The sequence below is a fragment of the Phalacrocorax carbo genome, chromosome 27 (assembly GCF_963921805.1).
Source record: "Phalacrocorax carbo chromosome 27, bPhaCar2.1, whole genome shotgun sequence".
Taxonomy (NCBI): Eukaryota; Metazoa; Chordata; class Aves; order Suliformes; family Phalacrocoracidae; genus Phalacrocorax; species Phalacrocorax carbo.
This window is the reverse complement of record NC_087539.1, coordinates 826,685-849,814: the sequence shown is the minus strand read 5'-3', so window position 1 is coordinate 849,814 and position 23,130 is coordinate 826,685. Positions and strand designations below refer to the sequence as shown.

General features: G+C 70.9%; 3 protein-coding genes across 16 annotated transcripts; 2 read left to right on the top strand and 1 right to left on the bottom strand.

The window, feature by feature from the left end:
- Positions 1-111: 111 nt before the first annotated feature.
- On the bottom strand, positions 112-13,118 carry ITGA7 (integrin subunit alpha 7). Of its 14 annotated transcripts, XM_064474506.1 has the most exons (27): positions 9,599-11,059; positions 9,273-9,400; positions 9,101-9,180; positions 8,745-9,000; positions 7,587-7,718; positions 7,319-7,438; positions 5,837-6,044; positions 5,525-5,718; positions 5,270-5,358; positions 5,055-5,182; positions 4,637-4,732; positions 4,475-4,536; positions 4,210-4,379; positions 3,935-4,105; positions 3,716-3,828; positions 3,426-3,624; positions 3,107-3,190; positions 2,953-3,032; positions 2,750-2,827; positions 2,575-2,677; positions 2,226-2,402; positions 2,053-2,145; positions 1,836-1,949; positions 1,645-1,743; positions 1,445-1,570; positions 980-1,139; positions 382-522 (listed from the first exon to the last, which is right to left on the bottom strand). In XM_064474506.1, exons 1-26 carry the CDS (start codon positions 10,591-10,593, stop codon positions 1,023-1,025), a joined length of 4,212 nt encoding a protein of 1,403 aa, XP_064330576.1. In that variant the 5' UTR covers positions 10,594-11,059; the 3' UTR covers positions 382-522; positions 980-1,022. The 14 variants fall into 14 exon arrangements, with proteins under 14 accessions (XP_064330582.1, XP_064330574.1, XP_064330577.1 ...); XM_064474512.1 differs by lacking the exons at positions 980-1,139; positions 9,599-11,059 and adding an exon at positions 11,066-13,117 and having other exon boundaries at positions 112-522; XM_064474504.1 differs by lacking the exon at positions 980-1,139 and having other exon boundaries at positions 112-522; positions 9,599-11,058.
- Positions 13,119-17,206: 4,088 nt separating this feature from the next.
- Positions 17,207-19,421, top strand: BLOC1S1 (biogenesis of lysosomal organelles complex 1 subunit 1). The gene is made up of 4 exons (XM_064474543.1): positions 17,207-17,344; positions 17,639-17,711; positions 18,584-18,716; positions 19,157-19,421. The coding sequence occupies exons 1-4, from the start codon at positions 17,284-17,286 to the stop codon at positions 19,265-19,267; spliced, it is 378 nt and encodes a 125-aa protein (XP_064330613.1). The 5' UTR covers positions 17,207-17,283; the 3' UTR covers positions 19,268-19,421.
- Positions 19,422-19,542: 121 nt separating this feature from the next.
- Positions 19,543-23,086, top strand: RDH5 (retinol dehydrogenase 5). Its single transcript, XM_064474534.1, has 5 exons — positions 19,543-19,925; positions 20,913-21,234; positions 22,064-22,322; positions 22,390-22,553; positions 22,663-23,086. The coding sequence occupies exons 2-5, from the start codon at positions 20,922-20,924 to the stop codon at positions 22,884-22,886; spliced, it is 960 nt and encodes a 319-aa protein (XP_064330604.1). The 5' UTR covers positions 19,543-19,925; positions 20,913-20,921; the 3' UTR covers positions 22,887-23,086.
- Positions 23,087-23,130: the final 44 nt, after the last annotated feature.

Sequence of the window (23,130 nt, the reverse complement as noted above, 5' to 3'; positions counted from 1 at the left end):
AAGGCCACACCCATCATGGCGGCTCCGCGGCCACACCCATCATGGCGGCTCCCCGGCCACACCCATCATGGCCGACATGCCCCAGGCTGCGAGGAAGGGACAGAGTCTCTGTGGAGGGGCTGTTCCTTTTATTGGGTTGAACATCGCTGTGGGGCCGAGCCCTCCCCGGGGGGCCGATGGGTCCGTCTCGGCACGAGCAGTCCCGCGCGCACCCCGCTAAGGCAGGCGTGTGCCGGCACACACGTGTGCCTCCCCACACGCGGTGCCAGAGGGTCCTTCCCCAGGGCACGGCTGGGGAGGAGGGTCCTGCATCCGCCATCCCCGCGCCGTCCCCGGGGGCTACGCCGAGCTGGGGGCGACGTGGCTGTTGCTGGCCTCGCTCAGGTTGGCGGCCCACTCCTTCCTCTGGATCGTGCCCGTCTTCTCCTCGCGGAACTGCTGCCGCTCCTCCCGCGGGATCTTCACGGCGTGGTACTGCGGCACGGCCGGCGGCGCGTAGCGCGCCCGGCGGAAGAAGCCCAGCTGCGGGGGACCGGCGCGAGTCAGGGCCCCGCGGGGACGCCCCGGCTTTGGGAAGGGCTCCGTGACTCCACGGCACGGGCGCTCGTGCCGGCGCTTGCCCATGCCTTGGTTCTCACCCCAAAAGCGCAGGGGCGTGCGCTTTGCACCAGCACTTGTGCAAACACATGCCAGCACTGCAAACCCTCGCGCGTCCCGGTTCGGGCACTGCAAACTTTTGCACCACCGCGCGCCAGCACTGCAAACCCACGTACACGCACACTGCAAGCCCTTGCACACCCCGGCTTGGGCACTGCAAACCCTTGCACGCCCACACTGCAAACCCCTCGTCCGTCCACCCTGCCAACCCTCGCACGCCCGCACACGGCCGCTGCAAACCCTCGTCCCTCCGCCGCGGCACACCGCCAGCCCTCGCACACCTGCGCAGGGCGGCCGCCAGCCCTCGCACGCCCCTGCGCACCCGTGCTCGCTGCCCGCCGGCGCCGGGGCGGCAGAGCCCTGCGTTACCGCTCGCCCTCCGGCGCCTGCTTCTCCGCCGCGGAGGGCTGCAGGCCCAGGCGGGCCCGGTAATAGTTAGCGGCGTAGCGGGACTTTCGGCTGCTCCGCTTGAAGAAGCCGCACTGGGGAGGAAGCGAGAGGGTGAGGCCGGGCAAGGCCAGGCTGGGTGGCACGGCACGGCACGGCACGGGTGGCATGGCATGGCACAGCATGGCGTGGCACAGTGTGGCACAGCTGAGATGGCACGGCATGGCAGAGCACGGCACGGCACAGGTGGCATAGCATGGCGTGGCATAGTGTGGCACGGCTGAGCTGGCACGGCATGGCATGCTGTGGCACGGCTGGGATGACACGGCATGTCCAGGGGACCCTGTGCCATAGGGAGGGGGACACATCTTGCCGCGGGGCCCCCGTCCCCGTCCCTCACCTTCCAGAGGATGAAGACAAGCAGGGCCAGCACGAGGATGCCGGCCAGCACGGCCAGCAGGATGACCCACCAGGGCACGCCGCCGGCCACCGCCGCGCCGGGGTCCAGGTAGATGGAGATGGGGATCTGGGGGAGGGGAGGGCGGTCAGGGGGCAGCGGGGCCGGGGGACTGTTGGGGGCTGGGGGCGGCGGAGCCAGACCTGTGTGGAGGCGTCCTTCAGCACCAGGTTCTTGATGGAGGACGTCACCGAGACGCTGGCGCGCACGATCAGCTCCACCGAGGTGACCGCCAGGTACTCCTGCGGTGGGGGCACGGGGTGGGCTGAGCCCCCTCCCCAGCCCAGGGAGGGGGCCATCCCTGTCCCGGGGGGCCGTCCCCGTCCCCTCCTACCTCCAGGAAGGTGCTGTTCCAGAGGCGCCCGCGGGCCGTCAGCACGGCGGCGCGCTCGAAGCTGTGCAGCGGGCAGTGGAAGGCCAGGCAGCGCGCGGTGCCCTGGGCGCAGTCCTGCGGGATGGGGTGGGGGGTCAGCCCGGCTGCCCGCCCCACGACCGGGGGCACCCCAGCTGCAGGGGTACCCCAGAACCGGGCGCTCCCCAGCCCCGCTCACCAGCGTGACGTTCCTCCTCCTCTCGGCGGGCGCCGGCACCCACCAGGACCCCGAGGTGGGTGGCTCGGTGGGGTCAGCCTCCCCCGGCGGCTCCTGGAGGGGGGAAGGACGGGCATGGAGGGGGGCGGCACGGACCCCCCCGGGCACCGACGCACCCCCTCCCGCGGCGGTACCAGGGCCAGGCGCAGCGGGTTGGCGGAGGGGCTGCAGGCCGCCCGCTGCCCCGGGGCAGCCGCCAGCTCCAGGTGCAGGGGGTAGAGCAGCCATTTCCCGTTGCTGATCTCGTGGGGCCAGAGGAGGGTGAGGAAGGCCGAGCCCAGCGTCTTCAGCGACTGGCCCCGGTTGGAGACCTGCCGATGGGGCGAGACAGCGGCGTGAGCGGGGCAGCATGGACCCCCTGCCCCACAGCCAACCCCACCCAGGAGCATGGCAGGGGAAGAGGAGCAGCGGGGCTGAGACCCCCGGCATCCCACGCACACCCCCGTCCCCCCACCGCGGGAACGAGGCATCGGGGCGACTCACCGTGACCTCGAAGCGCACGGCGCTGCCCACCTGGCTCTCCCTCCGCATGGCGCTCTCCCCCCGCACCACCCCGCCGAAGAAGAGCCGGGGCGGCACGGCCACGCTGCGGGGACACCTGGGGGTCAGAGCAGCCCTGGGGGGGGCATCCCGGACCCCCCACCTTGCCCTCACTCACCCCGTCACGGAGAGCGGCAGCTCGATGACCACGCGGGCGCGAGCCACCACCGGCTCCAGCCCCGGCTGCTCACTGATCCTGGGGAGAGGCAGGTGGGGGGGTCAGAGGGGAGCATCACCCCGAACGCCCCCTGCAAATGCACCCACGCGCAGAGCCAAGCGTGGGGCTCCGCCGCGAAGGCCCCCGACCCCGCCGGGGCTCACGTGGACAGGGCCAGCTCCACCGCCAGGTCCGTGGTCTGGATGGTGATGCCCAGGGTGCTGAGGATGAGGAAGAACCGCACCTGGGGGCAGAGGGGTGAGGGCTGGGGCCGGGGCCGAGGGCTGGGGGCTGGGGGGAACGGGGAGCTGTGCCCACCTGGGCTCCGCGTTTCATGGGGTTCCCCAGCTCGCACTCCACCTGCGAGCCGTTCTGGTTGGCGAGGCACACCACCGGCTTGTCCTGGGGGGCAGAGAGCTGAGCCCCTGCTGCTGGCACCCCCCAACCCTCAGCAGCCCCAGGTCTGACCCCATCCCGCAGCCCCAGCGCCCCCAGGACTGCCCCCAGCCCTCCAGCATCCCCAGGACTTTCCCCATCCCTCAGCACCCACAGGACTACCCCATCACTCTGCCCCCAGCACCCTCGGTACCACCTCCAGAGCACCCCACCCTTGCCCCCCGCCAGGCCCCCGCCGCACCGAGGGCACCCGGCCGTCGTAGGGGCGCAGGGCGGCGTAGGGCAGCTCCGGGGGGAAGGTGGCAGTGAGCATGGCCTCGTGGGCATCGTCCCCGTCCCGCTGCGGCTCCGCCGGGTCCGAGGGCAGGTTGGTGACGTGGATCTCCAGGGCCACGTCCTTCTGGTCGCTCATGGCGAAGATGGCGGTGCCATCTGCCCCCCTGGGAGCAGAGCCGCCGTGAGCACCCCTGGGGCGTCCCCAACACCCCGCGGGGTGGGGACACGGGGGGGCAGCACCCCGGCCCCCCTCACCGGGGCAGGGGGAGGAAATCGGCATCCCCCAGGCGGGCGCAGAACTGGAAACGAAGCTGGAGGTTGCTCTGGCAGATCTTGTCGTCCCCGCAGCCCTGCTTCAGGAAATGCACCTGGGGGGACACGGCGGGGACAACGGGGACACTCCAGGCAGCCCCCGCATGGGACGGGGCACCCCGGACCCCTGGGGAGGGGAGGGGAACGCGGCCGGGTCCCCACCTCGGTGCGGTGGCTGCTGGGCTGCTGGGGGCTGAGCACGGGCGACAGGGGCGGCAGGGCGGCCCCCCGGCTGTGCCGCGCAGCCCCCCGGCTGTGCCGTGGGGCCCCGGCTCCCTGGATGCCGTAGGCGAGGGTGACGGCGATGGGGCGCAGCTTGTCACGGATGCTGTCCTGCGGGCGAGGGGGGGGACGGGGATGAGGATGAGGATGGGATGAGGACGGGATGAGGATGAGGATGGGATGAGGACGGGATGAGGATGAGGATGGGGACCCACCTGGAGCTGGAAGGTGGCTTTGACGCAGGCACGGGCGTGCTGCCGGGGCAGCTCCACCGTGTTGGAGAACTGGTGCTCGGGGTCCGATGGACGGCGGCCGAGGAAGGTGACGCGGGGGGCCTGGCCCAGCCGCCGGCGGTCCGTGTCGGCATCGAACACATACTCCAGCACTGGGGGGAGAGGGATGGGTGTGATGCCGGGGTCCCTCCCCGGTCCCACTCGCCCCGAGGTCCCCCACCCCGCTGCCCGTCCCCGCCACGCTCACCGAGGCGGGGGCTGTAGCTGGCGGGACTGGCCGTGTAGCTGAAGCAGGCTCGGACATCCACGCTGCGGGGACATGGGGTGAGACGGGGGCACCCACCCCCGCTGTGCCCCGGCTTTGTGCCCGGGGAGGGGAGATGGGGAGGGGGAGGCAGGTGGCACCCACCAGACACCCTCCTGGTGCTGGCAGTTGCTCTGCTCCAGGTCGATGTTGGGGGGGAGCAGGGAGACGTTCCTGGAGACGTGGACGACCGGCCGGGCCCTGATGGGGGAGAAACAGGGGGTACCAGGCTGGGGACCCCCCCCGAGGGCACACCGAGCCTTGTGCAGACCTGGCATGGGACCCCCCCACTATGCCCAGGGACACCCTGGTTCAGGGGATGCCCTGGGAGGGTTTGAGGGGAGCCCTGCGATGGGGATGCCCAGGGACGGGGGGTGCCTGGGGACGGGGGCAGCCCAGGTGTGGGGGGTGCCCAGGGGCGGGGGGTGCCCGGGGATGTGGGGGTGCTCGGGGACGGGGGCAGCCCAGGTGTGGGGGGTGCCCAGGGGTGGGGGCAGCCCCAGTTGGGGGCCACGGCACTCACCTGTACAGCACGACGGAGTCGGAGAGGGAGCCGACGAGCAGGTCGGGGTAGAGGTTCCCATCCACATCCAGCCCCCCTGAGAGGGAGTAGCCGAAGGCCGTCACCCCCACGCCCTCCCCATCCAGGACCTGGGGACAAGACGCCTGTGACACCCGGAACCGGCAGGGTGGGGGGGGCGATGGGCAATGCACCCCCCCAGCCCCGCACCCCCTCACCTGTGCCGGCTTTGCCACAATGCCCAGGTTGCTGCCGTGGTAGATGTAGACTTTGCCAGCGCCGTCGAAGGGGGCTCCCACAGCAAGGTCTGGGGAGGGGGAGCAAGGGCAGGTAGTGGGGGGGGCCCAAGACCCCTCCCAGGACCCTCTGTGGGAGCCACCATCCCGCCCCCGCAGCAGGATGCAGGCTGGGACACATCCCAGCCCATGAGGACCCCAGAGCCCCTCTCCCCGAGCCCTCCCAAAACCCCTCACCCTCAAAGCCGTCCTGGTTGAGGTCCCCGGCGGTGCTGAGGGCGATGCCGAACATGGAGCCGCGGGTGCCGTTGAGGCGGAGGGGGGTGGCGGAGTCCCAGCGCCCCGCCGGGTTGATGTAGACATAGGCGGCCCCCCCAATCTCCTCCTTGCGCTCAAAAAAGTGGGGGGCCCCCACCACCAGGTCCATCCAGCTGCAGGGACGACGGCTCCATCATCCCCCCGGCCGCGGGTGCCGAACCCGGGCGATGCCCCGGCACTAGGACTGGGGGTGCCAATCTGCCACGGCCGGGGGGGTCCCCCCAAACTCACCCATCGCTGTTGAGGTCGAGCACGGCGACAGCGTAGCCGAAGGCGGAGGTGAGCTGCTGGCCCGGCAGCACGGCCTCGGGCACCAGGCGGTTGGCGCTGTCGCGGCGCAGGATGACCACGGCCCCGGTGTGGTTGGCGCGGGGGGCTCCGGTGACGAAGCTCAGCTCCCGCCTCCGCGTCAGCCCTGCGCCAGAGTCCACCGAGAAGCCTGCGGAGGCGAGGGGGGGGGGGGGAAGGTATCGGTGTCTGCCCAGCCCCCAGCCCCCCCCCCAGCCCCCCCCACCCGCCATCTGCCCGTCCGTCTGTCCATCCGTCTCTCTCTCTCTGCTCAGCCCTGCGTGGCCAGGTCTCCCCTCGTGGAGCCTCGTGCTTTGGTGCGGGAATGGCGGGGCTCTGCGCGCCCCGGGCGCAGCGGCCGCAGGCGGGGGGCAGGACTGCGGGGACCCCTCGCCAGCTCTGGGCCAGGGGAAGCCAAGGGGGAGCAGAGGCTGCCGGGGTGAGCAAGGACCAGCCCCTCCCCGCGTCGCCAGAAGGGAAGACTTCGGGGAGAGAAGGCAAGATTTTGGGGCCCGAGCAGCAAGACCCGGAGCAGAGCCAGATGGGGACCGGAACCCCCCCACACCTGGAGAGAGCAGCAGGGCCCCCTCCACGACAGGGGGCTGGGAGCCCCTTCCCCACGTGCAGCGGTTGCAGTGCTTGGCCCCTCCCCAGCCCCCCCAGCAGCCACGCAGCCCCCTGAGCCCCCCCCCCAGCAGCCCCCAGGCAGGCCCCAGCAGGCTGCAGCCGCTGCCTCCCCCCGCGGGAACCGTGCACCCCCCATGCACCCCCACCTCCAGAGGGAAGAGCACGGGGACAGTGGGGTGCTGGGGGGGGCCACACCAGGCTCTGTGTGCCCCCTGCCCGGGCTCTGCACACCCCCCCCCCAGCCTGGCGGTGCCCCCGCCACAGCGACAGGACACAGGACGCAGACAGGGATGGGGACAAGGGAGCGCTGCCCGTGGGGAGCCCTGGCTGGGGGGGGTTGGGACCCCCCCCGGGGTGGGGAGCGACGGCCACAGGCACGTGCCTGCACGGGATGGACCCAAGACGGGTGGGAGCGGGCGGAGGTGTGCAGCCACACGTGTGCACGGCTGGGTGTGCAAGGGGGTGTGCACGAGGAGGGGGGCCACGCATGCAGAGGGGGTGCAAAGGGGGGGTGTGCTCTCGGTGCGTGCACGAGGAGGGGGGGGCGACGCTGCGCGTACAGGGAGGTGCCGAGGGCGGCGTGCTCAGCGCGTGCGTGCGTGCATGGGGACACGTGTGCACACGCGTGTGGACACGTGCTCGCTGGGCCCGGCCGAGGCCGCGGGAGCTCTCCTTTCCTCTCCCCTCCAGAGACACGGGTGGGGAGGGGGGACACACACCACAGGACACGGCTCCGGGGAAGGTGGCACACGGGGACGCCGGCACACGGGGACGCCGGCACCGCCGGCGCTTACGAACCCAAGTAGCTATTCTGGGCCACGTCGCCGGCCGCGCCGGGCACCTTCTCGCTGGGCTCGGGGGTTTTGTAGACCAGCTGGTCGGGGTCTGAGCTATCAATGTTTGTCACAAAGAGCAGCCCTGCGCCACGGCCGGGCGGGAGAGAAAGAGAGAGGGGCGTCAGGGTGGGCACCGTGGCCAGGGCAGGCTGGAGCCGGGCGGCGGGGCCGGTGGGGGGGTCCCCTGTGCCGTGCCGTGCCGCCGCGCCCGGGCTCCGCCGTGCCCGTACCGAAGTAGCTGTTGGCGGGCACGGGGATGAGCGAGGGGTCCTGGTCCTTCTCGCCCCCGGCTTCGTAGGGCCCGTCGTCGTAGCGCAGCAGGTCGAGGGAGCTCTGGTTAAGCAGCTCCACGCGCAGGTTCCCTGCCGAACCGAGGAGGGGTGAGGGGCGAGGGGACCCCCCGGCAACCCCCCTGGGGACCCTCCTGCTGCCTGGGGACAAGGGGCGCCGGAGCTGCCGTAGGGCACCGTGCTGGCCAGGCGGACCCACCCTGGGCCTGGGCATCCCAACACACGGTCGCACCAGCGCACACGCGTGTGCACAGACACGAGCACCCCCCACGCATGTACACGCTCACAGCGCACATACCCCCATGTGTTCACGTACACACAGCACACGTATGTGAACATGCCTGCATACGCACACGCTTACGTGTATGTACACACCCACATGCATGCACACATGCACACGCATACAGCACGCACACACCTGTGTGCTCACACCCACGGCATGAACACACCCCTGTGCTCACACCCACATGCACCCACATGTACGCACGCGTGCACACACATGCTTGCATGCACACCCCCATATGCGTGCACACACACACTCATACCACGTGGAGGAACCCGTGTGCTCACACACAACATGCTCACACACGTGTGATGAGACCCACAGCACGCTCACACATGTGCCCACACCCACAGCACACTCACGCACGTGCTCACACCCACAGCACACTCACACACATGTGATGAGACCCACAGCACTCACACGCGCTCACACTCACAGCACGCTCACACACGTGCTCACACCTGCAGCATGCTCACACACGTGTGATCAGACCCACAGCACGCTCACACAGGTGCTCACACAGGTGTGATCAGACCCACAGCACGCTCACACACGTGTGATGAGACCCACAGCACGCTCACGCACGTGCTCACACCCACAGCACGCTCACACACGTGCTCACACGCCTGTGCTCACACCCACAGCTTGCACACCCATCGTGCAGGCATGCGCACGCCCGCCCAGGCAGGAACACGCACCCACACGCGTGCACACGCAAACCCGCGCACAGGCACGCGCGCAGCCCCCCGCTCCCGCACCCTCGCTCGGCCCCGGGGCGGGGGGGGGGGGGGGAAGCCGGCCGCCCCCACCCTCACCTTTCCAGTTGTAGGTGCCGGGGGCCCCGAAGAGGATGTAATGGTGGTCGGGGCTGAAGGCGGCGGCCAGGCCCTGCTGGCAGGAGCCGAAGCGGTCGTGGCCCTGCGGCCGCCCCTCGCAGAACTTCCACTCGCCGCCGTCCAGCTCGTCCCGCACCCGCAGGTCCTGGCTCAGCACGAAGCAGCGCCCGATCACGTCCCGCGTCTCCAGGGGCTGCCGCACCCGGTGTCGCGCCTCGTACAAGTGGGCGCAGGTCTGGGGGGGTGGGAGGGGGTGGGGGGCGTCAGGCGGTGCCGGGGGACCCCCTCGCAGCCCTCGCCACCCTACCCCCCCCCCCACCTTCCCGGGTGCTCACCACAATCTTGCCGCCGGCACCTTGGCTCTTCACGCTCACCCCCAGCCACTGGTTCTCCTTGCTCTCCCGCTGCAGGTCCGCTGGTGGGGATGGGCAGCGTCAGCCCCGCCAGGACCCCCAGGGTGGGGAGCTGGGGGGGCGGGGGGGGGGGGGCCCCAGGAGCGCACCTCACCTCCCTCGTCGATGGGCACCCGCCAGCAGTCGGAGAGCTCGGGGGTCAGCGGGCAGGCGAAGAGCCCCCCGGTCCGGTTGGCGCCTTGGCTGGGCAGCGCCGGCGCCTGGGGAGCCCCCACCAGCAGCCTGCAGCGGGGGGGAGCCCCCCGTCAGGGCGTGGGGGGCAGCCCCCCGCGACCCCCCGCCGTGCACGTGCAACGCTGGGTTTGCACACGTGTGCGGCTGCATTTGCGCACCCGGTCCCGCCATCCCCCCCCCCCCGGCACCCACCCGGAGCGCCCCCGTCCCCGCCACCCCCGCGCAGCTGTCCCCGCGCCCCCGCACCGATTTCGCGCCGGGGCCGCGCCGGCTCGGTGCCCGTCCAGCGCGGTGCCAGCCCGCCCGGCCGAGCAGCTGCACCCCCGGCGCCGCCGTTCCCAGGCCTCAGCCGCAGCTCGGAGCACGTGTGGGCAGGGGAGGGGGCGCGGGAGGTGACACACACCCGGACCCCCCGCTCCTGCCTGCTCCCTGCCCCCTCCCCCTTGGTGCAGCAGGGTTGGGGGCACCCTGACCCCCATATCCAGACCCCCACCCTGCGCCGCCCTCAGTGGCAGTGGGGCATCTGTGGGCACCCCTAGCCCCTCTCCCCGGGGGGGACGGTGGCCTCGGGACGCGAGGGAGCCCCCGGGGGGTGACGGCGAGGCAGAGCCGGTAAAAATAAACTGGAATTCACCCAAAATATCCCTGCAGCAACATGCCCAAAAAAGGAGGGAGCCGGAGGGAGGCACAGGAGTGCACCCTGTGCCAGGGCGCCGGGCACTGCCCGGGGTGCCAGGGCCAGGCCACCGTCGTAAGGAGCCCGGGGGGCCAAACCGGTCCCCGAGCCCTGCCGGGGGCCGGAGGCGACGGGCAGGGGGACACCGGTGCGGTGCCGGCGGCTCTGCAAACACCTGCCCCGGAGCCGGGGCACCGGGGAGCCAAAGCGCCCCTCCCGACGCCAGGAACGCGGAGAGGGCGGCTGCCGCGGCCGGGTGCCTTCGGCGGCTGCCCGGGGGGACGGGGGCGGGCAGCGGCGGGCGGCAGCGCCCCGACACCCGCCCGCTCCAGGGGTCCCCGTCGCTGAGACCCCCGCCAGCAGCCCGAGCCCCCCCCGGGGGCCACAAGTGCCATGTGGGGGGCCACAGGGTCTGGGGTCCACGGAGGACGCAGGGCCGGGGGCTGCGGCTGCGGCCGGTGGCTGCCCTGGCATGCGGCGGGTGGGCGTTTGCCAGCTCAGCGGCGAGCGGGCGCGGGGGAGGCGGCGGGCACGGCCCGGGGGGGGGCCCCGGGGGGGGGTCCATCCACTCGAGCACCCCAAGATTGCTCTCGGGGCACCGATCGTCCCCCCAAACCCCCCGACACCCCCACCCCCCCCCGGCTCCTGCTGAGTAATTCAGAAGGGCAGCGCAGGCGGCGGGTCCCGGCGCCCATCCCCGTCCCCTCGGGTCTCCCGCCCGGTTGGACTCTCGGCACCCCGAAGCCGTGGGGGGCAGGGGCCGCCCCCGCCAGCATCCCCGGGGGACGGGCGGCGGGGGGAGCCCCGCGCGGCGGGGGAACCCCCAGGAGGCGGGGGGACCCCCAGGAGGCGGGGGGACCCCCGGGCTGCCGATCCCCGACTGAGCGGAGGGACGAGATGGGGGTCGGGGTGGGGGACACAGGCCCGAGGAGGGGGCACGGAGCGAGGGACACCCCACCGGGGCAGCATCCGCGGGACCGACGCGGCCGTCCGGCGGGGCCCCGCGGCTCCCGCACCCTCCGCAGCCCCGCACTCACCAGCCGGCGGGCTCGGGGCTGAGCTGCCGGTGCAGAGCCACGGCGAAGCCGAAGAGGCTGCCCTTGTCGCCGTCCTTCAGCAGGGTGCTGGTGGCGTCCAGGTTGAAGGCTGCGCCCGGCAGCAGCCGCAGGCAGAGCCAGGGCAGCCAGAGGCAGCGAGCCCCCGCCATGCCGCCGCTCCCCGCCGCCCCCCCGGCTCCGGCCGAGCACGCGTGGCCGCGGCGGCACGGCCCACGCCCCGCCTGCCGCGGGTGGGTCACCCCGGCTGGCACAGCCCGGGTCGCTCAGCCGGGGGCAGGGCATCGCGCCCCACACCTCGCTGCGCGGGGCATCGCGCCCCACACCTCGCTGCGCGGGGCATCGCGCCCCACACCTCGCTGCGCGGGGCATCGCGCCCCGAATCGCTGTGTATCGCGCCCCACACCTCGCTGCGCGGGGCATCACACCCCGAATCGCTGTGTATCGCGCCCCACACCTCGCTGCGCGGGGCATCACACCCCGAATCGCTGTGTATCGCGCCCCACACCTCGCTGCGCGGGGCATCGCGCCCCGGATCGCTGTGTATCGCGCCCCACACCTCGCTGCGCGGGGCATCGCGCCCCGAATCGCTGTGTATCGCGCCCCACACCTCGCTGCGCGGGGCATCGCGCCCCGAATCGCTGTGTATCGCGCCCCACACCTCGCTGCGCGGGGCATCGCGCCCTGAATCGCTGTGTATCGCGCCCCACACCTCGCTGCGCGGGGCATCGCGCCCCGAATCGCTGTGTATCGCGCCCCACACCTCGCTGCGCGGGGCATCACACCCCGAATCGCTGTGTATCGCGCCCCACACCTCGCTGCACGGGGCATCGCGCCCCGAATCGCTGTGTATCGCGCCCCACACCTCGCTGCGCAGGGCATCACACCCCGAATCGCTATGTATTGTGCCCCACACCTCGCTGTGCGGGGCATCACACCCCGAATCGCGGGGCATCGCACCCCACACCTTGCTGCGTGGGGCATCGCGCCCCGAATCGCTGTGTATCGCACCCCACACCTCACTGCGCGGGGCATCGCATCCCGAATCGCGGGGCACCGCACCCCACCACGCTGCACGGGGCACGGCGCACTGTATCAGCCAGTGGTGCTGAGAGATCTCCCCATCCCTCATGGGTGACCCCCCTCAGGGCTCCCCGGCCCCAAACCACTGCTCGCCCCCCTCCAGTGCTGCTGAAGCAGGGCCACGTCCCCCAGGGTGGGCACAGCACCCAGGCTGGGCGGCGGGTGGTCCTCCAGTGGGGGGTCGAAGCGGGAGGGCAATTGCCTACCTCTGGACTCTCTGCGAGCTGGGGTGGAGCAGAGGAGCGGGATGGAGCTGTCGCTGAGATGCCACAGCCCAACACCCCAGTACCCCCAAAGGCCACCACCTGCAGCGACACCCCGATACCCCACCACCTGCAGCGATACCCACCGGGCAATTTGCCGTCCCTCTGCCTCCCAGCACCAAGGCCGTGCTCATGGGGACACGACGGTGGGAAGGGGTGCGGGACAGCCCCTCTGGCAGCTCCCATGGGGACAGTCCCCCCAACCACCTCCACCCTGCACCCCCTGCACCCCAGAACGAGAGGATCAGCTGGCAGGAGTGGGACCCACACCCCCCCACACCGAAGGGGCCGCTGCCTTCGCAGGCTCCCGGGGGACTGGGGGTGGCAGCGGTGCCGGCGCAGCAAAACCCCACGAGCAGCAGGGCCGGGTCCCACAGGAGCCGTTGTGGCTTGAGCACGGCCCCGTGCCCCAAACGGCAGCCTGGGGGGGGGGGAGGGAAAGGGGGGGCCGTCATATTTTCCAGCATGCTGGCTATTTTTAACCACTCCCGCTCTCCAAAGGCCTGTGAAGATATTTGGGAGCTGGCAGGGCTGCTCCGGCCGTGTGAATGAGCTCCAGCTCCGCGCTGGACGCAGGAACAGTCCTTCACCCTGACCTCCTCCTCCTCCTCGCTGCCGGCTGGCCCTGCGTTTCAGGGGGATGAAGGCAGGACCAAGAGGGTCTGTGTCCCCCCAGCTCACCCCCCGCCTGGCTGCCAGCCAGCCCTCCCCACGCTCGCCCCTTCTTTTCTCTTTTCCAGCCCAAATCCCTTCCCAACATCCCCACTGTTGTGCTCCTGACGTGGGAAAGGGCCGATCCCTGCCTGGGAGCGGAGGATGGGAACAGACGCGGTCCCCGGGGGCTGCTCAGCCTCCCGCCGCCCACGCCCCACGCCCCATCGCCCACCGGGCCGGGGAGCACGGAGCTCCCCGGCTGCTGCTGCCCAGCGGAAGGGGACAGCGTCCCCCGAGCATCGGGCCGAACAGAAAGGAAGGTGGTTGTGGCCGCGAAGCAGCACGAGCAGCTGATCTAGATAAAACCACAATTTGGGGTCCCGGTGCTCCCTCAGAACAGAGGGGACCCCCAAAAAAATCTGATCCAGGCTTCAGGGTGCCCACGAGCAGGGGGAGAGGAGATGGGACCCCAACTCGCTCTGCCACCTGGCTCTCCTCCCAGCTCCCAAACCAACCACCCCGGGGGCACCACGCTCTCGAGCCTCTCTCCTCCCAAACAAGCCCCCAAATCTGCTTTGTTTTCCCTCAAACAGACCCAAAGCCGAGCAGCAGCCTGAGGCTGGGGAGCTCCGGCTGCGGGGGAGCCCTGGCCAGGGGGGAGCCAGCCCCGCACCGGGTCAGGACGGACCCTCGTGGCTGCCACGGCGCGGTGCCGCCCGGGAGCTCGCCCCGCTCCGAGCCTGGTAACGTGCCGCAGAAGCCAGCTGCTCCGGGTTAACGACAGCGGCTCCCCTGGGGGCCTGGCCCAGCGGGTCGGGGATTTCCAACCCCAAACCCGCCTCACGAACGGACAACAGGACACTTCCCACCTCGGGGCTGCGGGGCCTCGCTGCCTCACGCCACCGGCGGCTGGGCGTCAGCGGGGCCGTGGCTGCTGCGCACGGCACAGGCGGGCACCGCTGACGCTGCCCCCGACGAGCAGGCGGCGAGCGCGGGAGCCCCGGCGCTGCCGGCCCCACGGCGGGCTTTGTCATCCCCTCCACGCCGCCGCCAGGGAATTTTGTTTTCGGTGCAAGGGCCAACTTCCAAACGGGGCTGGGTTTGCCGGGGAAGCGCTGCCCCCCGCCCGCGCCCGGCAGGACGCCGCTCCCGGCGGCTCAGGCACGAAGCTCGAGGGTTTTCATGGCTGAGGGAGCGAGCGAGGCGGGGGGTCGGACGGCAGCTCCTACATCAGGAGAAGAAAACTCCTTTTTGGGAGGATTCCCTTTGCTCTGAGCCCTGGCTTGGATTTGAACCCAGACGCTCCCAGAAGCCGCAGCCTCACCCCACCGGCCCCAGCGCTGCGCAGCCGAGGTGGGGGGAGCGGACGGGTGGGGGCTGCAGGGCTGAGCTCCCCAACCCACCCAAGGACAGCAGAGCCCGGGGGCAACACGGGGGTGTCTTGGTCCCACTCCCCCAGCCAGGGCAGGATCCGCTCCAGGAGCCTCGCCAAGGCTTCTGTGGGGTCAGGGAGCGAAAATCGGGAGAGTGGGAAGCGCTTCCCTGGGCGTAGAAACAGCTGGAGTCAGGGAGCGGCGAGGGCCGGGAGCGGAGCGAGGGCAGGGCGAGGATGGGACCCACCACTCGCTTCCACACGGACGGAGGGAGGGAAATGTTCCCGAGGGCTCCCCTGGTGCGGCCAAACCACATCTCCAGCGCCATTAACTCTGAATGGAGCCCAGGCTCCCCGCTCGGAGCACCTTCCGTCGCAGGAGAGGCGGGAGGATGGGGGAGGCAGCAGAGCCACACACGGGAGCAGCTCCTGCGCCCGCAGCCGGGGCCCGTCGTGCCTCTCGAGGCAGACGGGAGCGTGTTTCGCTGCTGTTCCAGGCAGCGTCAGCAAGGGAAGCCGAGGCACATCCCTGGCGCGTGCCGAGAGCCGGAGCCAGCGCCTGGGAAAGGTGTGAACTCCCTCGGGCGCCTGCAGGACCGTCAGCCGCCACCAGCAAAGGTCCCCAACCGGGCAGCAATCTTCATTCCTGTGGAAGGAAGGGCAGGAACTGGGTCGGCACAGTTCTGGGAGCGGTGCCTCGTCCCGAGGGTCCCACGGGTGGGAGAGCGGCCAGCAGTTACCCTCCGAACGCCAAACCCCCGCCGATACACCCAAACCTTTCACGGGGAGCAGCTGACGCTGGCACACGCCAAGCCCGGGCGCAGGGAGGAGCGGGGCAGCCCCGCCGCACGCAGACCCCGAGCATGCTCTGCCCGACAGCACCCCCGTTAGCCCGGCACGCTCGTCAGCTAACGAGTGAGACAGCAAAACAAATTCCTCTGCCCTTCCCAAGGCTGCAGGGGCTCCTGCAGGCAAGGACTTGTTTGTGTAACTGGAGCGGGCCAGCATCGGACAGGTGCGTGGGGAGTAAGCTGGGGTTATTTTTACCCATTCACCAGTTTATCTTTGGCCACATTTTATGCCCGAGTTCCTGTAGCTGCAGCCAGAGCTCCTCCAGGTCAGCAGCTCAGAGAACAAAGGCAAGCGGACAGCGAAGGTGCAAGGAGCTGAATCCGCGGGGAGAAGCCAGCTGGGATGCGGAGACACACATCCCGCTCCCGATGGGGCCGTGAGTGGGTAACCCCTGCCAGGACTGCCCTGAAGGGAGCTTGAGCAGAAACAGTCAGAAATCAAGGCTGCGTCGAGGCCGAACTTCGCGCGGGCTACGCCCCGACCCTGCCAGCGCGCCCCGAGCTCTGCCTGCCCTGTGCCAGCACCGACCTGCACAACAACAGCCCCCTCCTCACAGTCCCAGCCTTTTCTTTTCACCTTCCTGATACTCCCTTCCCCTGCCCGACCCGAAGGGATGACTAGACCTTCCTCCCCCTCCTGACTCTGCTCGGCTGCGGCCAGCTGGCGCCCGCCCAACCGAGCAGCCTCATCCCAGCTCTCGGGCTGATTAAGCCCGATGAGTTCAGACGCATCCCGGCAATTCTGCCAGCTCACCCTTCCGGCACTCTGCAGAGCAATTTAATTTTCATAGTGCACTTTGCTGGCAGCAGCTGCATCCCGGGAGCCCGGCCGGCTCTCCCCCACCCCCTGCCAGCTCACTTCTCTCTCCACCAGCCCCATCCATTACGTCCTGGCACAGGAACAGCCCAGGCGGCCGTACCTGACATTGGGACACCCTGACAAGGACGATTCTGCATTATTTGAGATTTAGCCCCAGTCTTGCTCCCACCGCAGCTGGGAAGCGGGTGAGAGCTCAGGAATTCCCAGCCAGCACAGGCTGGTCCACCTGGGAAGTAAAAGTGGGGTTTAACAGAGTCACGTTCAGCTCCTTCAGGCACCCCTGGCCTCTCCGTCGCCAGCGGGGAGCAGAGCACTGCCTCGCTCATCACAGACCACAGGGAGGAGAGATGGCTCACCTGTCCCCAGCACCCCAAAGATTGGGGGGACCCCAGCACCTCATGCCTGGGCTCTTGGTCACCCACAGAACACAGCCCAGGCTTCCCCCAGCCACACAGCCAGTACTGGGACCAGCAGCCAGCACAGCTGGAACCAGCACAGCAAGGGGGAGCCGACAGCCTAAGGCACCCATGTACCTGTCACGCTACAGGGACACAGGACCCAGGCCCCTATAGCACCCATATGTCCCCCAACACAAACCCCTACAGCACCCCTCATCCCCGGCCCAGGCCCCCAGCCAGGCCACCAGAGCCCCCACAGACACCCAGAGGGGCCCCAAGAGCCTCCACAGACCCCCAGCCGGGGCCCCATGGGCCCCCACAGAAGCCCAGAGCCCCCCCAGCCAGGCCCCAGCAGAGCTCCCAGAGCCCCCAACGCCCCCACAGACCCCCAGCACCCCGACGGGCCCCAGCCGGTCCCTAGAGCCCCCAATGACCCCCAGCCGGGCCCCAAGAGCCCCAGCCGGGCCCCCAAACGCCCCCCCCAGAGCCCCACTCCCCCAAAACAGCTCCCTCTAGCCCTGACAGGCCCCGGTCACGCGCACAGGCCCCCAGCCAGGCCCCCGCAGCCCCCTCGGGTGCCAGCCGGGCTCATGCAGGCCTCACCCGGGCCCCGCATCCCCACCCCGGCCCTGCGCTGGCCCCTACAGGCCCCCGCGTCCCCCCTATGGCCCCTATAGGCCCCGCAGGAGGCGGGGCGCGCGGTCACGCGGCGGTCACGTGGCGCTCAGGTGGCGGTCACGTGACGCGGGCGCCGCCGCCATGCTGTCCCGGCTGCTGAAGGAGCACCAGGCCCGGCAGAGCGAGCGGCGGGAGCTGCAGGGTGAGCCCGCCCCCGTCCCCATGGCGACCGGCCCCCCGGCGGCCCGATTGGCGGCGGGAGCTGTCGCTCAACGTGCGGGCCGCACCCCATTGGCCGGCGGGGCTGTCCGTCAGAGCGGCGGTTGGGGGGGGAATGAGGCGACCGTGGCGGTGAGGGGCGGGGGGGTGGCCGGTAGGGCGGAGCGTGATGTCAGAGCCCCGCACGCTGACGTCACGCGGCTCCCCGCTGGCGTCACGGGCGGCGCGTGCAGGGCGGGGCGGGGTCCCGCCGCCCCTGACGGCCGCGTCCCCCCAGAGCGGCGGCGCAGGGAGGCCATCGCCGCCGCCACCCGCCTGACCGAGGCCCTGGTCGATCACCTCAACGTGGGGTGAGGCCGGGACCCCCGCAACCCCCATCCAGGGACCCCTGTAACCCCCCTACCCAGGGTACCCCCAACCTCCCAGCCCCTTCCTCCTCCAACCCCTACCCAGGGACCCCCAAACTCCCCAGCCCTTCTCCCCCAAAACCCCCAATTGGGGACCCCCTGACCCCCCCCAGCCCCTTTTACCCTTGGAAACCCCAGCCAGGAACACACCACACCACCCCCAGCCCTGGTGCACCTTCCTCCCCTGAGCCCCCATTCAGGGACACACACCCCAGCCCACATCCAGGGACCCCCCCACAATCCTCTTCCCCAACAGACCCCCAGCCAGGGACACCCCCCCCAACCCTGGTACCCCTTCTTCCCCCAAAACCCCCAGCCAGGGACCCCTGCACCCCAAAACCCCTGCCCAAGGACCCCCTCAACTCCCTGGCCTGGTCCTTACCAGACCCCTGCCCCAAGACCCCTGCACCCCTAACCCCCCACCCTCCAGGACCCCCCAAGCCTGTTCCCCAACAGACCCCACCCCAGCCAGGGACACTCCCCCCAACTCTGGTGCCCCTTGCCCCCCAAACCCCCACCCTGGTACCTCTGCACCCCCAACCCCCCCACCCAGGCACCCCCCAGCCCCTTCCCCAACACACCACCCATCCAGGAACCCCTGCATCCCCAAAACCCCTGCCCTGGCACCCCCTCAACTCCCTGGCCCCTTCCCACCGCAAACCCCCTCCCCAGGACACGCCCCCCAGTCCCCACTAACGGCTCCCCAGTGCTTTGGCACCCCCCCTCCCTGGGGCCACCTCCCCACCCTGGAGCCTTTAGGGGTGTCCACCCCACCCCCCGTGTGTCCCCCCCCCCGTGTGTGTCCCCCCTCGCAGGGTGGCGCAGGCCTATGTCAACCAGCGGAAGCTGGACCACGAGGTGAAGACGCTGCAGGTGCAGGCGGCGCAGTTCGCCAAGCAGACGGGGCAGTGGATCACCATGGTGGAGAACTTCAACCAGGCCCTCAAGGTGGGGTGTCCCCCCCGCACAGTGCGAGGGGGGAGGTCGCCCCCCCACCCTGGCTCGGCTCAGGGAGGAGGTTTCCCTCTGGGACACATAGAAAAGCAGCCCCGTGGGAACCCCCCCGTGTCACCGTGGCTGGCTGAGGGACGGGGTCCTGTGCCCCACGCGTGTCGGGAGCCCGCTGCTGGCACGGTGCTGCCTGCCTGGTGCTGGAGGGCGGGTGGGCTGCGGCCCCCCCCCCCCCAGCCCCACAGCTCGGTGCCGGAGCAGTTTGGCCGTGCCGTCTGCCCGCTGCCGCATCGCACCACGGCGGGCAGCACCCACGGGGTCCCAGCCAGCCCCGAGCCCCCGCCCCGGGCTGCGGCTGCTGGAGAGGGGCAGTGAGGCAGGTTAGGACACCCCAAATCCCACCGGCAGCTCCCTGACAGCCCCCCCCATCCCGGCAGGAGATCGGCGACGTGGAGAACTGGGCCCGCAGCATCGAGATGGACATGCGGACCATCGCCACCGCCCTGGAGTACGTCTACAAGGGGCAGCTCCAGCCCTCCTGCTCCTGAGCCGCCGCTGCCGGGGACCCCCGGACCCTCCCCGCTGCCGCGGCTGGTCCTGGCAGATAACGCGGGCCCCACCGTGATGCCGCAGCAGCTCCCGGCCGCGGCGGGGACCCCTCGGTACCGGGGAGCGGGCAGAATAAAGCGTGGTTGTACAGGCGGTGTGTGGAGGCCAGGTCTGGCACACGTCGGGGCCCTGGCACAGCCCTCGGCTGCCCCCTCCTAAGCCCCCTCATCCTCTTTACTGCTTAACTCGGGCTCTGAGGCCCCTTTTTCTCGCAGACAAAGGGCCCCTTCTGGGCCGGGAGGGCTCTAATCCCCCTGGGGGGGAGCTCAGCCCCCCACCTCCGGGCAGTGCCCCCGCCCAGGGCTGGGAAGGGGACCTGGGGGTTCCATGTGCCTTGGGAGGGGGTCACCCTCCCTCCCGGCTCTGGTCAGGGCTCTTCCGCGGTGAGGGTCCCCCAACAAGGCAAGGGGTGTCCCAGTACCCCCATGCACCCAATTCCCCCCGCCCCAGCTGCACCCAGCGGGGGGGTAAGGGGGGGTTCAGCCCACTGTGACCTTTGCCCCAGCGCAGGGGGAGGAGCGGCCACGGCCCCCCCAGCTCAGACGGCTGCTGCTGCCGCAGCCGGAGCAGTGCCTGGAGCCCTCTGCCCCGCCAAAGGTAGGTGGGGGCTTGCTGGGTGGGCTCCCCTCCGCACCCCGACCCGGGCTGGGGGTGCCAGGCAAGCCGGGGCCGCAGCAGCCCCCGCCGTGGGTCTGCCCCACGGCCACAGGGTGTGGCAAAATGAGTCTGTTGGGTCTTGTGCACACCGAGAGCCTGCACCGTCGGGGCTGGGCAGGGACAGACACAGGGTGTCCCCCCCACAGCCCCCCGAGGGCAGGGGATCCTGACACCCCCAAAGACCTCCCCAAACAGGGCTCCTGGAGGGGGATGCAGCCCCCCCATAGGGCTTCCTTATCGGGAAGGGGGTGGGATGTGGGGGCAGGTGGGTTGGGGGTCCCGGCGGCAGCGGTGACGGTCGCCTCCCCAACAGGTCAGGCACAGAGGGTGCCCGGGGTCACCCCTGCCCTGGGAGGGCAGGAGGGGGACTGGGTTAAGCTGGGGGGGAGCAGCTGGGACCCCCCCCTTGGCGGGGCTGCCCCGCGGGCCCTGGGTCGCGGCCAGGCGCTGACGCAGTGTGCCCGGCTAATCCCCGGCACGCCGCACGGACGCCCTGGCCCGGCGGGAGGGAGGTTGGTGCGAGACTCGTCTGTGGGGGTGGGACGCGGGGTTCTCACCCCCACGCTGGGAGGGCAATGCGGGGGTCCTCACCCCCCCACCCTGGGAGGACAGGGACCACCGCCCAGGGTCCCCAGACACCCCGTGGCACCTGGGCACAGACTGAGACCCATGTGGGACCTGCTCCATGCTGGGGTCCATCCTCAGCCCCCCACTTTTCCCACCTTCCACCTGGGTGGGGTCTGACCCCCCAGGGTGTGGGGCAGAGTATCTGGGGGTCCCCTGTGCAGGGAGGGGTGCGTGGCTTTACCCAGCGAGCAAGGAGCCTGGGTTCAACTCGGGGTGCAGGGGTTGACCTGGTGGTGGGGGGGGGTGGCACGGCCCAGGACGCCTGGGTTCCTCTCCCACCGCCCCCCCCGGACCCCGCAGGCCCCCGCCATGTGGCTGTACCTCTTGCTGGTGGTGCTGGCCTGGGCGCTGGGCTGGCTGGTGCGGGACCGCCGGACCCTGCCCTCCGTCAAAGACAAGCACGTCTTCATCACCGGCTGCGACAGCGGCTTCGGCAACCTACTGGCGCGGCGGCTGGCCCGCCAGGGCTACCGGGTGCTGGCCGCTTGCCTGACCCAGAAAGGGGCCGACAGCCTCCAGCGGAGCTGCCCCGGCCACCTCCGCACCACCCTGCTCGACGTCACCCGCTCCGACAGCATCCGCCGGGCCGTCGAGTGGGTGCGGGCAGAGGTGGGCGAGAAGGGTGAGTGGGGCAGGATGGGAGCGGGGGAGGTGCTGGGGGGGGGATATGGGGTCCTTGGGGAGGTGACAGGGGGCAGGATGGGACTGGGGGAGGTGCTGGGGGGGGATATGGGGTCCTTGGGGAGGTGACGGGGGGCAGGATGGGACCGGGGGAGGTGCTGGGGGGGGATATGGGGTCCTTGAGGAGGTGACAGGGGGCAGGATGGGACCAGGGGAGGTGCTGGGGAGGGATATGGGGTCCTCAGGGAGGTGATGGGGGCAGGCTGGGACCTGGGGAGGCGATGGGGGATATGGGGTCCTTGGGGAGGTGATGAGGGGCAGGATGGGACCCAGGGAGGCGATGGGGGATATGGGGTCCCAGGGGAGGTGATGGGACACACACACACACAGGGCCCCTGGGGAGGCGCTGGGGGGCAGGATGGGGTCCCAGCAGAAATGGTGGTCACAGGAGAGATGCTGTAGTGCAAGACAGGTTCCACCATGGGGTGCTATAGGGCACGATGGGGAGCTCCATAGAGGGGGTACAGGGTGGGAAGAGGGGTCCCTGGGGAGGTGTTGCAGGGCAGAACAGGGGGGTCCCAGCAGGACATCCCAAGGCAAAGGACTTGGGGGCTCTGGGGCGAGATGGGTCCTGCCGGGGGGTGCTGGGAGAGCCCTGCAGAGGGGCTATAGGGTGGGTGGGGGTCCCTGCAAGGTGCTACAGGGCAGCATGGAGGGGAGGGTCCCACTAGGGACAGGATGGGGGTCCCAGGGGAAGTGCCGCAGGGCACACAGGAGGGGACCGTGGCCACCATCGCGCGTCCCCTGTCCCGTCCTGTCCCCCCCCCAAGGTCTCTTTGGGCTGGTGAACAACGCGGGGGTGGCCAACCCCATCGGCCCCACGGAGTGGATGGCGATGGAGGACTATCGCCAGATCATGGCCGTCAACACCTTCGGGGTCATCGAGGTGACGCTCCAGTTCCTGCCCCTGCTGAAGCGGGCGCGGGGCCGGGTGGTGAACACCTCCAGCGTGCTGGGCCGCCTCTCCGCCAACGGCGGCGGCTACTGCATCTCCAAGTACTGCATCGAGGCCTTCTCCGACAGCCTGCGGTGGGTGCCGGCCCCCCGCCCGCCCCGCGGCCCCCGCCCCGCGCCCTGACGGCCGTGCACCCCGCAGGCGCGACATGTACCACTTCGGGGTGAAGGTCAGCATCGTGGAGCCCGGCTTCTTCAAGACGGCCGTGACCAACCTGGAGAGCATCGAGGCGTCCCTGCGCCAGCTCTGGGACCGCCTGGCGCCCGAGACGCGGCTCAGCTACGGCGAGGATTTCTTCCACAAGTGTGAGTGGGGTGCGGGTGCGGGGGCGGGGGGGGTCCCCGCTGCCTCAGTTTCCCCCCCGCCGCAGGCTGCCTGACCCCCCCGCCCCGCTTCCCCACCTGCATCCCCCAGACCTCAAGGTGCAGCGGCTCATCATGAACGCCATCTGCGACACGGACCTCAGCAAGGTGACGCGCTGCATGGAGCACGCGCTGGGCGCCCGGCACCCGCGCACCCGCTACAGCGCCGGCTGGGACGCCAAGCTGCTCTGGCTGCCCGCCTCCTACCTGCCCGCCTGCCTCGTCGACTTCGTCCTGGCCACCATCCTGCCCAAGCCGGCCCACCGCGTCCGCTAGTCCCCTGCCGCGGCCGCCAGACCACCCCCCAAGAGCTGCGAGACCCCCCCACCCCGCCCAAGAGCTGCAAATAAACCGCCCGCCCCGGGTGCTGTGCAAACCCCCGCCTGCGGTGCTCGACCCTGCGGCGGCACCGGGGCTGGATGGGGTCCCCGCGTGGCTCGGGGACCGCTGGTGGCTTTACTGAGGCACACGGAGACCCCAGCCCTGCTGCAGTGGGTGTGTGTGGGGGGCTGCTTCCAGG

Coding starts and splice junctions, on each gene's coding strand:
- RDH5 (XM_064474534.1), top strand. CDS start 20,922: ATGTGGCTGTACCTCTTGCTGGTGGTGCTGGCCTGGGCGCTGGGCTGG. Junction 21,235..22,063: donor GGCAGAGGTGGGCGAGAAGG/GTGAGTGGGGCA, acceptor CCCCCCCCCAAG/GTCTCTTTGGGCTGGTGAAC. Junction 22,323..22,389: donor GCCTTCTCCGACAGCCTGCG/GTGGGTGCCGGC, acceptor TGCACCCCGCAG/GCGCGACATGTACCACTTCG.
- BLOC1S1 (XM_064474543.1), top strand. CDS start 17,284: ATGCTGTCCCGGCTGCTGAAGGAGCACCAGGCCCGGCAGAGCGAGCGG. Junction 17,712..18,583: donor GTCGATCACCTCAACGTGGG/GTGAGGCCGGGA, acceptor CCCCCCTCGCAG/GGTGGCGCAGGCCTATGTCA. Junction 18,717..19,156: donor ACTTCAACCAGGCCCTCAAG/GTGGGGTGTCCC, acceptor CCATCCCGGCAG/GAGATCGGCGACGTGGAGAA.
- ITGA7 (XM_064474504.1), bottom strand. CDS start 10,593: ATGGACCCCCCCCCGGGGCCCCCCCCCGGGCCGTGCCCGCCGCCTCCC. Junction 7,439..7,586: donor GCCCGCCAACAGCTACTTCG/GTACGGGCACGG, acceptor GCCGTGGCGCAG/GGCTGCTCTTTGTGACAAAC. Junction 2,403..2,574: donor CCGTGCGCTTCGAGGTCACG/GTGAGTCGCCCC, acceptor CCCCATCGGCAG/GTCTCCAACCGGGGCCAGTC.